The 11,819-nt window shown below is 51.7% G+C and overlaps 2 protein-coding genes across 2 annotated transcripts; one reads left to right on the top strand and one right to left on the bottom strand.

The window, feature by feature from the left end:
• Positions 1 to 2,533: 2,533 nt before the first annotated feature.
• PCSK1N (proprotein convertase subtilisin/kexin type 1 inhibitor) lies at positions 2,534 to 7,429 on the top strand. Its single transcript, XM_010350203.3, has 3 exons — positions 2,534 to 2,750; positions 6,368 to 6,840; positions 7,069 to 7,429. The coding sequence occupies exons 1-3, from the start codon at positions 2,637 to 2,639 to the stop codon at positions 7,262 to 7,264; spliced, it is 783 nt and encodes a 260-aa protein (XP_010348505.1). The 5' UTR covers positions 2,534 to 2,636; the 3' UTR covers positions 7,265 to 7,429.
• Positions 7,430 to 8,452: 1,023 nt separating this feature from the next.
• Positions 8,453 to 9,584, bottom strand: ERAS (ES cell expressed Ras). The gene has a single exon (XM_003939550.3). The coding sequence runs from the start codon at positions 9,385 to 9,387 to the stop codon at positions 8,689 to 8,691; it is 699 nt and encodes a 232-aa protein (XP_003939599.1). The 5' UTR covers positions 9,388 to 9,584; the 3' UTR covers positions 8,453 to 8,688.
• Positions 9,585 to 11,819: the final 2,235 nt, after the last annotated feature.

Here is an 11,819-nt window from a genome sequence, read left to right as displayed (position 1 = left end):
CCACCCGCCTCGGCCTCCCAAAGTGCTGGGATTACAGGCGTGAGTCACCACGCCAGGCCCTATTTATTTGTTTTTTGAGACAGGGTCTCGATCTCTAGCTCAGTCTGGAGTGCAGTGGCGAAATCTTGGCTCACTACAACATCTGCCTCCTGGGTTCAAGCAATTCTCACATCTCAGCCTTCTGAGTAGCTGGGATTAGAGGTGTCTGCCACGACAACTGGCTAATTTTTGTATTTTTAGTAGAGATGTGGTTTCATGATGTTGGCCAGGCTGGTCTCCAACTTCCAGCCTCATGTGATCCGCCCACCTCGGCCTCCCAAAGTGCTGGAATTACAGGCATGAGCCACCATGCCTAGCCTCAAGCTTATTTTTAATATAATTACATACATGTAATGGCATACAGTCAGTCACTCTTGGTCATACACAAACTCAAGGACGGGGATATGCAAGGATGTGAACACCAGGTGGCAGGGATCATGGGGGCCATCTTGAGTGTGTTTTGATGACACCATTCCTGTTCGTATGATCTTCAGGTCCACAAAGAGATGTATACAAAGATTTTCATTGTAAAGTTGTTTGTAAAGCTAACAAGATGAAGGCAGTTAGAGACAATGGGTTAGATAGATACATCCACAGCACCATGAATGGCTCTTTCTTTTCATCCATTTAAATTTATGCATGTTTTCATATTTTGTTTCAATTCCAAAAGATAATGTATCTGTACTCTTTTTTATTTGATTATAACAGTGATACATACTTATGGTAACTTTTTTTTTGAGACGGAGTCTCGCTGTTTTCACTCAGGCTGGAGTGCAGTGGTGCAATCTCGGTTCACTGCAACTTCAGCCTCCCGGGTTCAAGCGATTCTCCTGCCTCAGCCTCCCGAGTAGCTGGGATTACAGGTGTTCACCACCACACCTGGCTAATTTTTGCATTTTTAGTAGAAACAGGGCTTCATTATGTTGACCAGGCTGGTCTCAAACTCCTGACCTCAGGTATCCACCCGCCTCCGCCTCCTAATGTGCTGGGATTACAGGCATGAGTCACGGAGCCTGGCCTATTGTAACTTTTTTTTTTTTTTTTCCAGACAACAGAGAAAAGTGTAAAGAAGAGAATAACAAACCATTAATTACCTCCCCAGAGATAACCATTGTTACATTGTTAGCATTCCCTCCCAAATAGGTACATTTTTATCAAAATCTTGTTTCCTTTGATGTTTCATTTTAGTGGCTTGAACTTATTCCTGGAACAATATATGGGTAAAGTCTATGTATATATGTATCTATGTATGTATCTATCTATGGAAAAGAAGTAGATATAGACGGTAAAATAAAGACAGAGACAAGACAGGAGTTGTAGAGATGAAGGGAGAGAAAATCATAGACAAGGAGAGACACATGGGGAGAGGAAGACACAGAGAGAGCTGTGGGCAGCTAAGGACGGAAAGAGAAACACAGAGAGCCATGGAGAGGTGAAACAATATTGGGCTGGGGCCACGTGGGATTGTTCATCCCTGTAATCCCAGCACTTTGGAAAGCGGAGGCGGGCAGATCACCTGTCAGGAGTTCAAGATCAGCCTGGCCAACATGGCGAAACTCCATCTCTTTTAAAAAGAACAAAAATTAGCCGGGCACAATGATGGGTGCCTGTAATCCCAGCTATTTGGGAGGCTGAGGCAAGGAGAATTGAGGTTGCAGTGAGCCAAAATCGCACCAGTACACTCCAGCCTGGGCAACAGAGTGAGACTCTGTCTCAAAAAAAAAAAGCACTGGGCAGGGTGCGGTGGCTCACCGCCGGTGATCCGAGTACTTTGGGTGGCCGAGGAGGGCCGATTGCTTGATCTCAGAAGTTGAAGACCAACCTGGCCAACATGGTGAAAGTCCATCTCTACAAAAATACAAAAATTAGCCAGGCGCATGGTGGTGGGCACCTGTAGTCTCAGCTACTCAGCAGGCCGAGGTGTGAGAATTGCTTGAACCCGGGAGGGGGAAGTTGCTGAGGGGAGCTCTGGCCACTGCCCTCCAGCCTAGAGGACACGGCTAGACCCTGTCAGAAAAAAAAAAAAAAAAAAAAAGAGACAAGGAGAGGATGGAGAAGACCATTTACTGAGCTCCTACTGAATGCCATTCTGAAACCTCCAAGGTCACTTTGAGGGAGGCTGTAAGTAGTAACCCCTTTACTTCACTGAGAGCCTGAGCCTTAGAATGGTGAACTGAGCTGTCCATGATCACATCACCTAGATTGAACCCATCTCCCCGGCGAGGGCCGGGCCCGGTTTATCTAATGAACAAACAAGGAAGAGAGATGAGGACTAGACCCCCATTCCACGACACTGAGTCAATTTTCCCTGTCTGCTAAGGTAACAGTGAGGTCTGTTGCCCCAGCAACTGCCCTCCAACTGCCATGGCAACCGCCAGCTCTCCACCTTGCCCTTTGGGCATCTCCATGGCGACGGCGGGCCGGAGGGGCTGGCAGCTCCCGGAGGATGCGCCTGCGTCGGGTGGGGGTTGGCGAGGCAGGGGGGGCCCGGTTTCGGGCGTGCGCAGCCGCAGAGCGCCGCTGCCTAGCCAGCTTGCCCCGGCACTGCGCACTTGCCAGCCAGTCCGCCCGTCCGGAGCCCGGCTCGCTGGGGCAGCATGGCGGGGTCGCCGCTGCTCTGGGGGCCGCGGGCCGGGGGCGTCGGCCTTTTGGTACTGCTGCTGCTGGGCCTGTTTCGGCTGCCACCCGCGCTCTGCGCGCGGCCGGTAAAGGTGCGACCCCAGTCCGGCGCGGGGTGGGGGTTGGGGGAGGATGCCACCGACGAGGGTTGGGTTGGGGCTGCGCTACCTCACCCTCACCTGAGCCGGTTCCCAGGACGTGCGGAGAGATCGGCAAGGATGGCCGAGGATGGCGCCCAGGCCACGAAGGCATACCTGAGACCCGGCTCGGTTTCTGCCTGTGCGGGTGGTGGTGTCTCGGGCGCCGCCGGTAGCCGTGCCCTGCCCACCTCTCCTCGCCCCGTGCCTGTGGCGCTGTCCACGGCACTAGGGCGCTTTAAGAAAGGGCGCGCGCGCATAGGTGTGTTTGCGTGTGATACGAGGACAGCGATGTGGAGGTGCCGTGTCCTTGAAAGTGTGTGTTCTTTGGTTTGAGCGCTTCCAAGTGTCCTACAAAGGTGCCGTGGTGTGTCTGGGTGTGTAGCGTGTGTGATACCGGGATACTTCTTGGCGCAATTCTTTCATAGGGCCGATTGTTTTCTCAGTGACACCGTGCGTATATTTGTGAATCTATGCGTGGTGGCATGTCCTATGGGCGTGTCTCTCCTGTTCCCTCTCTCTCTGTCTCTCTCTCTCTCTCTCTCTCTCTCTCTCTCTGTGTGTGTGTGTGTGTGTGTGTGTGTGTGTGTCTGTGTCTGTGTGTGATTTCGATTTTGCTTCAGATGGAGTGTTCTTCGCATCTCCAGGTCCAGATTCCCCTAGTGGTTCTGTTGGACCAAGTGCCTGGGATTTCGTGTCGATGTCCCTGAGGCTATTTCTCCCTGTTTCTTTGTGGAGCTGTGTCATCGTGAGGAGAGAAGCCATGATGTCTCTCTGCTGCATTGTGTCTTTAAGGATGGTGCATGTCCTTGCACCTGGGTGGCTTGGCGAGTGTAACTGCAGGAGCAGCTGCGGATGTGAATGTGTGCAGGTCCTTGCATGTGGCTGTGGCAGTGTTGGGTTGCATTCGTGACATCTCCAGGTCTGTCAGTCTTCATGAGTGTGTGTGAGGCTGTGATTGCTGGTGAGTGTGATACCCCAGGGTGACTGAGGAGTGGGGGGCACCAAGCAAGGGCACTTGCAGAGTATGCAGAGGCATACTCCTCTAGTTCTTCAATACTGCCTGTATCAAATATGGGAATTTACAAAAATAGTTATCTTATATCCGTGTAAGAATGTGTTTAATATAAATGTACAATGTAAATGATGACAAAATAACTCCCCCGTGTACAATCACTAAGCTGAATAAATAGAGCCTGACCAACAGTTAGAAGCCCTTGTGTGCCCCTCCCCATGGCAGCCCCTATGCCCCCATAGTCCTTATTCTGTATCTTCTGTCCATTAATCCCTTACTTTTGTTTGTAGCTTATCACATATGTGTAGCTCTCAAAACAATCCATTGTTTAGTTTTTTCTGCTTTTGAACATCAAAATGGAATCATACTGGGTGACTGGCTCCTTGCAGTCACTAGGGGTCACTAGGAAGTCCTCAGGGTGTCTGGTAGTCTCAGGCAGTCTGCAGTGAAATTCTGGAACTTGCCTTTTTTTTTTTTTGGCTCTACTTTGGTCCTGAGATTCATCCAAGTCTATGCATGTGGCTATAATTCATTTATTTTTGTTGCTGCATGATATCATATCCTATGAGGACGTCATGATTTATGATGCATTCTCAGTTTGTCAGTGGACATTGGGTTGTTTCCAGGCTTTTCTCCTCCTCGCCTTAAGCTATTATGAACAGTGCTGCCGCCATCTTTCATGAACTTGTGACCAGTAGTATATGTGCCAAAACTACTCTGGGGTGTAACATCCCAGGAGTGGGTCATAAGATGTATGCATTTTTTTAGATGTTGTTAAGCCGCACTTCAAAATTAATTTGCCAGTTTAATTCTCACCAGCATAGTATGAGAGTTCCCATTTTTCTGCATTCATATCAACAGTTTATATTATCATACTTTTTGACTTGGGTCAATCTTTTGATTATATTATGCATAGTATCTCACTGGCATTTCAATTTGCTTTCCCCTGCTTACTAATGAGGCTTTTAATTTAATTTTCTGTTTCATAAAGACAGAGTCTTCCTCTGTCATGCAGGCTGGAGTGCAGTGGTGTGATCTGAGCTTACTGTGACCTTGAGTTCCTGGAGTCAGGGGATCCTCCCACCTCATCTTCCCAAGTAGCTGGGACTATAGGCGTGTGCCCAGCTAATTTTTTGTTTTGTTTTGTTTTGTTTTGTTTTTTGTAGAGATAGGTCTTGCTATGTTAACTAGGCTGGTCTCAAACTCTTGGCCTCAAGTGATCCTGCCTTGGCCTCCCAAAGTGCTGGGATGACAGGCATGAACTACTACACCTGGCACAATTTTTCATATGTTTAGTAATCATTTTTGTGAAATAGGTGATCATGTATTTTTTCTGTTTCTGTATGAGTTTGTTTTTCTCTTACTACTTTTTAGGAATTCTCTGTATCTTCTGTGTGCTACTCTTTTTTTTTTTGAGACGGAGTTTCGCTCTTGTTACCCAGGCTGGAGTGCAATGGCGAGATCTCGGCTCACCGCAACCTCCGCCTCCTGGGTTCAGGCAATTCTCCTGCCTCAGCCTCCTGAGGAGCTGGGATTACAGGCACACGCCACGACGCCCACTTAATTTTTTGTATTTTTAGTAGAGACGGGGTTTCACCATGTTGACCAGGATGGTCTCGATCTCTTGACCTCGTGATCCACCCGCCTCGGCCTCCCAAAGTGCTGGGATTACAGGCGTGAGCCACCGTGCCCGGCCTGTGTGCTACTCTTTTATTGGCTACTTGTGTTGCCAGCATCACTCCTTTTAAACATATTTCTATGTGGCCTGTATGTTTCTTTTCCAAACCTTCATGGTCATTTTGTTTTCTATTTTTTTTCTTTTCTTTTCTTTTCTTTTCTTTTGCAGGCACTTAGGGCATACATGGTCATTTTTATCTTTTATTCCTTGCTCAGATTATTAGTACCCTCTTTTAGTTCTTTAAACTTGTGGAAATGGTTTCAAAAATGCTTGAACTGAAAATTTGTCATTGGATAATTTATTCTACAGATGAACTTGTACACATGCTAAATGATATATGAATGTTTATTCATATAGTTCCTATTGTCTACAATATTTTTTTTTTTTTTTGAGATGGAGTTTCGCTCTTGTTACCCAGGCTGGAGTGCAATGGCGCGATCTCGGCTCACCGCAACCTCCGCCTCCTGGGTTCAGGCAATTCTCCTGCCTCAGCCTCCTGAGTAGCTGGGATTACAGGCACACGCCACCATGCCCAGCTTTGTCTACAATATTAATATGGAAAAATCTGTAACTGTCATATCTACCATCACCACTTCTATGAAGAAACCCGGTCTCCAGGAGTGAGGATGGGGAGGGTAGAATTATGAGCGTCACCAAGGGATCACTGGCGCGCTGTGGTGTGAGGGTGTGGGGAGGTGTCTGCGGATCTTTGGTGGTCTTAAGTGTGTCTGGAGATATTTGGGGGTTTCCAGTGGCCTTAGGGGTGTCCGCTTTTGGTGGCATCTGGGAGGTTTGAGGTCCACGGAGATTCCCAGGCTGGGAGTCCCTGGCTCGACCGACGCTGACGACCTCTTTTCCCCCACCTCATTTTCCCCGCAGGAGCCCCGCGGCCTAAGCGCAGCGTCGCCGCCCCTGGCTGAGACTGGCGCTCCCCGCCGCTTCCGGCGGTCAGTGCCCCGAGGCGAGGCGGCGGGGGCGGTGCAGGAGCTGGCGAGGGCACTGGCGCATCTGCTGGAGGCCGAACGGCAAGAGCGGGCGCGGGCCGAGGCGCAGGAGGCTGAAGATCAGCAGGCGCGCGTCCTGGCGCAGATGCTGCGCGTCTGGGGCGCCCCCCGAAACTCTGACCCGACTCTGGGCCTGGACGACGACCCGGACGCGCCGGCAGCTCAGCTCGCCCGCGCCCTGCTCCGCGCCCGCCTTGACCCTGCAGCCCTCGCAGCCCAGCTTGTGCCGGCGCCCGTCCCCGCTGCGGCGCTCCGATCCCGGCCCCCGGTCTACGACGACGGCCCCGCGGGCCCGGATGCCGAGGACGCCGGGGACGAGACACCCGACGTGGACCCTGAGCTGCTGAGGTGCCCGGCAGGGTTTGGGGAGGGATCGGGCGCCTGTGTCACAGGAGAACGAGGGCGAGGAACTGGGACGCCTGCATCCCTCGTGGAGTGCGAACCCCTAAGTCCTGGGGCCCTAGGAGTGAGGTCCTGGCCCCATGGAGTAGGGGCAAGGATGCCTGGCCCCGGGGGAGGGGACGGGGAACGCCCCACAGCGGACACAGCCTCACTGCATTGCGCTTGGCCCTGCAGGTACTTGCTGGGACGGATTCTTGCAGGTAGCGCGGACTCCGAGGGGGTGGCAGCCCCGCGCCGCTTCCGCCGCGCTGCTGACCAGGATGTGGGCTCCGAGGTGCCCCCTGAAGGCGTTCTGGGGGCGCTGCTGCGCGTGAAACGTCTAGAGACCCCGGCTCCCCAGATGCCTGCACGCCGCCTCTTGCCACCCTGAGCACAGCCCGGATCCCGTCCACCGTGGGACCCAGGAGTGCCCCCGCCATCCCACCACCCGCACCGCTCCCCGCCAGCACGTTCAGAGCAACTTTCCCCGGCCAGCCAAGCCCTCCCACCCGAGGATCCCTACCCCCTGGCCCCACAATAAACATGATCTGAAGCAGCTCTGTGCTTGTCTGTGTTAGTGGCAGTTTCTAGGGGCCAGTGGTGCCCTTGGTGGTGGTGGCCCTTTGACTACGCGAGAGGAGCCCCTACCCTGGGTCCTGCACTTTAGAACTATCACCTGCTCAGTCTATGCCTCTCCTAGGGGTGGAGGGGAAGGCATCCACATGGACAATGGCAGTGCGCATGCAGATCTTGTGTCCCCCTTTTAGACCTCACTTGGGTATGGGGATCCCAGGCTTTGAGGCCGCTTTCAGGGCCTGCACCATCATCTTCCAAGGGTCCATCCTCCTGAGGGCCAAGGGGTGGCTTTGTGAGTCACATGAGTAGAGCTTGAGGTGCTGGCTAAGATGTGGCAGGCACACGTGAGCACCTCCTGATGCGGGGGAGAGAAAGGGAGGGGGGCTGAGCACTGGGGGGGGTCGGGAGGTCCCTATACAGGCACACCCTGGCAGACAGGCACATTCTGGCGGGGAACTCTGAGAAGGCTGAGAAATTGGAGCCTGAGCATCCAGGTCACTAACAGTGTATTTGCCAAAGTGGGAGGATAGGGTGTATTCATTTACTTTGTAAAATCTGACTAGTAATGTCTAAATGTTCACATATTTAGTCTTATAGTATAGAGGCCTACCTGTACTCTTGCCCAAGCCCTGGAGATACTGAGGGTTGTTATGGTGGCAGCTGACTTATGGCCATGGGCTTTGCACTGGCCAGTCCCTCTGCCCCGGATATCTCCAAGTTTTTGTCCAGATGTCATCTACTCTCAAGAAGGCTTTCCTTGACCTGTCACCCTATTCCTTCACCTGCCTTTAATACATAGCCTCTATGACTGTCTAGCATGATGTCATATCTATAAGGTCAGGTTTTTAAGTGTCTTGTTTGTCTCTACCTCCTTCGTATCCAAAGTGGAGCCTGTCACACAGTGGGCTCCCCCTGAATTTCTTGAATGAAAGAATTCTCACAACTCAAGTAACATTCTACCCAGTCTCACTCCCACCCACGTAACACTTGGAACGGAGGCAGCTTTGAAACCCAAAACACCGTTTATTTAAATTTGCACAAAATCCCTCAACTTGACATAACAAATGCAACACTAGGTACTCCTGTGTTACCAAAAAGCCCCTCACCAAGTGAAAACAAAAGAGGTGTCCATCTTCCCCTAGTATATGGAATATGTCCCTCAAAGCTAGTTGCTTCAGGGGTCTCAAGTCAAGCAATCATCCTGGCCTGGGGAGGGTCTACATTTCTTGGCCAAGACCTTCAGGCCACAGTGCAGCCACAGTGGCAGGTGGCCTTCTGGTGCCGGGTCTTCACACAGGACCTTGCCCTGGTCTCTTCCGCCATGGCCTCCTTGACTCTCTGGATCTCACGGACCAGCAGGGAAAAGGCCTCCTCCACACCTTGCCGTGTTTTGGCTGAGGTCTCCACAAAGTGGGCACCCCAGCTGTGTGCGAGGGCTGCGGCAGCAGCATGAGCATCTCCAGCAGTGGTCACAAGGTCACACTTGTTGCCCACAAGGACAAGGGGCTGGGCAGGGTGAGGGCCCCAGGCGGCCAATATCTGCTGTAGCTGGATCAGAGATGAGGAGTCATCAAGAGCAAAGACGCCCAGCACACCATCACCGTCAGCCAGGCACTGGTCACGCAGGGCCCTGTGGATGTTCTGCCCTGCTGTGTCCAGCACGTTCAGAGCGCAGTCCCCGCTGTCCAGGGCAAACTCCTTCCAGTAGGAATCCTTGATGGTGGGGTCGTGTTCCTCCACGAAGCACTGGTGGGTCAGCTGGATGGTCAGCGCACTCTTGCCCACGCCACTCGCGCCCACCACCACTGCCTTGTACTTAGGCAGCTGCCTGCCAACGTCCCTGCAGCGTGCCTGAGCCCAGTGGTTTCCCCCTTGGAAGGTAGGGCTCCATGTGGTCAGGCCCAGGTCGAAAGTGTCAAGCTTTGTTGGCAGCTCCATGCCCCCAGCAGGCAGCTCAGGGTAGAGGTGTGGGCAGCAGTTTCTGCAAGTGGGAAGAGAAGCAGCAAGACAATCAGGGAAACCTTAGGGGAGACCACCTGAGGGCAAGGATACAGTGAGGTGTCATTATTTCAACATTTACTGAGTGCCTACTGTATGCTGATCACCTTCCAATTTGCATGCTATATATACACGATTTATGCTGTTTTTCTCTTCCCCTCCACCCCACCTCCCCCTGTCTCTCCGCCCCTCCTCACTCAAACAGACAATTGTGAAGGCTGGATTTCTCAAACAGCTTTATTGAGATGCAATTTACATCCCATCAAATTCAGCCAGCTAGAATGTCCAATTTAACGGGTTTTAGCACATTCACTATGTTGTGCAACTATCACCATAACTAAATTTTAGAACGTTTTCCTCACCCCAAAGAGAATCCCCATGCCCATTAACAGTTCCTCCCCATGGCGGAGGGAGGGCAGGATTTTGCCGGTTTTGGTCACCTTTGAATCCCAGCCCAGCACAGTGCCTGCCAGACAGTAGGGACTCAACATTACCACCCCAGAAGGTTTATGTTCTAAAAGGCAGAGGCAGATAATACAATAAACCAAATAAATATGTAAATCATGTGGTCTGCTAGCCATTATCATTAGAATGTAGTCTTTATTAATTATTCAATATATATTTATTGGGAACCTACTATGTGGCAAGGACACGGAGGTGGGCAATAAACAACAAACTGTAGCCCCCATGAAGGTTATATCCTGGTCGGGGTGTGAGATAACAAACTAGATAAAAAAGTGGGCTGGGCACGGTGGGTCACCCCTGTAATCCCAGCACTTTTTTTTTTTTTTTTTTTTTGAGACGGAGTTTCGCTCTTGTTACCCAGGCTGGAGTGCAATGGCGTGATCTCGGCTCACCGCAACCTCCGCCTCCCGGGTTCAGGCAATTCTCCTGCCTCAGCCTCCTGAGTAGCTGGGATTACAGGCACACGCCACCATGCCCAGCTAATGTTTTGTATTTTTAGTAGAGACGGGGTTTCACTATGTTGACCAGGACGGTCTCGATCTCTTGACCTCGTGATCCACCCGCCTCAGCCTCCCAAAGTGCTGGGATTACAGGCTTGAGCCACCGCGCCCGGTTAATCCCAGCACTTTGGGAGGCCGAGGTGGGCAGATCTTTTGAGGTCAGGAGTTCGAGATCAGCCTGCCTAACATGGCGAAACCCCATCTCTACTGAAAATACAAAAATTGGCCGGATGTGGTTGTGGGTACCTGTAATCCCAGCTACTCAGGAGGCTGAGGCAGGAGAGACGCTTGAACCCAGGAGGCAAAGGTTGCAGTGAGCTGAGATCCCACCACTTCACTCCGGCCTGGATGACCAGAGTGAAACTGTCTCAAAAAAATAAAAGAAAGAAAAAAAAAGTGAACTCTATGTTAGTAGTGGGTGATAAGCATGCGGAAGGTGCTCAGGTCATGCCAGGTTTTTAAATTATACTTTTTTTTTTTCTGAGACGGAGTTTCGCTCTTTTTACCCAAGCTGGAGTGCGATGGCGTGATCTCGGCTTACCGCAACCTCCGCCTCCTGGGTTCAAGCAATTCTCCTGCCTCAGCCTCCCGAGTAGCTGGGACTACAGGCATGTACCACCATGCCTAGCTAATTTTTGTATTTTTAGTAGAGACGGGGTTTCACCATGTTGACCAGGATGGTCTCGATCTCTTGACCTAGTGATCCACCCACCTCGGCCTCCCAAAGTGCTGGGATTATAGGCGTGTGCCACTGCGCCCAGCCCTTAAATTATAATTTAATCTTCATTCATTAATTCAAGAATTTTCTTTCGTGCCAGGCATTGTGCTATGGTAGTAAACAAAACAGACTCAAGAACCTGCCCTTGTGAGGATTACATTCTGGCAGAGAGAAACACAGTAACAAGGTAAGGAACAAAGAAGTTGCATGTTTGAAGAGGATGGGCACACAGCAGGTGGTCAATTAGTGTTAGTTATTAGTAGCACAACCCCATTCACTCAGTGAATGCACCTTGGTGTCCTAGGGCTCAGGAAGTGCTCTGCTTAGTGCAACCTAATGGCTGTTGCCACGTCTCCCCTCCTAAAGCCTAGAGCAGCGGCAGTTTGGGGGCAGATGGTGGTTTCGAGATTTGGTGGAGTTGGAGATCCGGAGGTCGGGTGGGGGTAAGGACCCAAATAGGGATGCGGCTGAGGCGTCCTCAAGCTCTAAGGTATCCCTGGGAATGGTCACTGGCGGCGCTGGCCCAGAAGGAGGGGTGGGGACGGGATGAGGAGAGCAGGAAGCGGAGGACAGAGCTTTGGGGGTCTGTCCTCCTCAGATGCCTGGAGGACTGGGGGAGGGGCAAGGCGGCGGCACAAGGGGAGGGGCGAGGCGGCAGCGCACGTGGAGGGAGAGTTATGCTCCTGGGG

Source organism: Saimiri boliviensis, chromosome X (assembly GCF_048565385.1).
Source record: "Saimiri boliviensis isolate mSaiBol1 chromosome X, mSaiBol1.pri, whole genome shotgun sequence".
NCBI classification, from domain to species: domain Eukaryota; kingdom Metazoa; phylum Chordata; class Mammalia; order Primates; family Cebidae; genus Saimiri; species Saimiri boliviensis.
This window is presented reverse-complemented; position numbering and strand designations above follow the sequence as displayed.

Excerpts from the sequence above, each read along its gene's own strand:
- ERAS (XM_003939550.3), bottom strand. The coding sequence starts at position 9,387 with ATGGAGCTGCCAACAAAGCTTGACACTTTCGACCTGGGCCTGACCACA.
- PCSK1N (XM_010350203.3), top strand. The coding sequence starts at position 2,637 with ATGGCGGGGTCGCCGCTGCTCTGGGGGCCGCGGGCCGGGGGCGTCGGC. Across the intron at positions 2,751-6,367 it reads TCTGCGCGCGGCCGGTAAAG|GAGCCCCGCGGCCTAAGCGC; the intron begins GTGCGACCCCAG and ends TTTTCCCCGCAG. Across the intron at positions 6,841-7,068 it reads GTGGACCCTGAGCTGCTGAG|GTACTTGCTGGGACGGATTC; the intron begins GTGCCCGGCAGG and ends TTGGCCCTGCAG.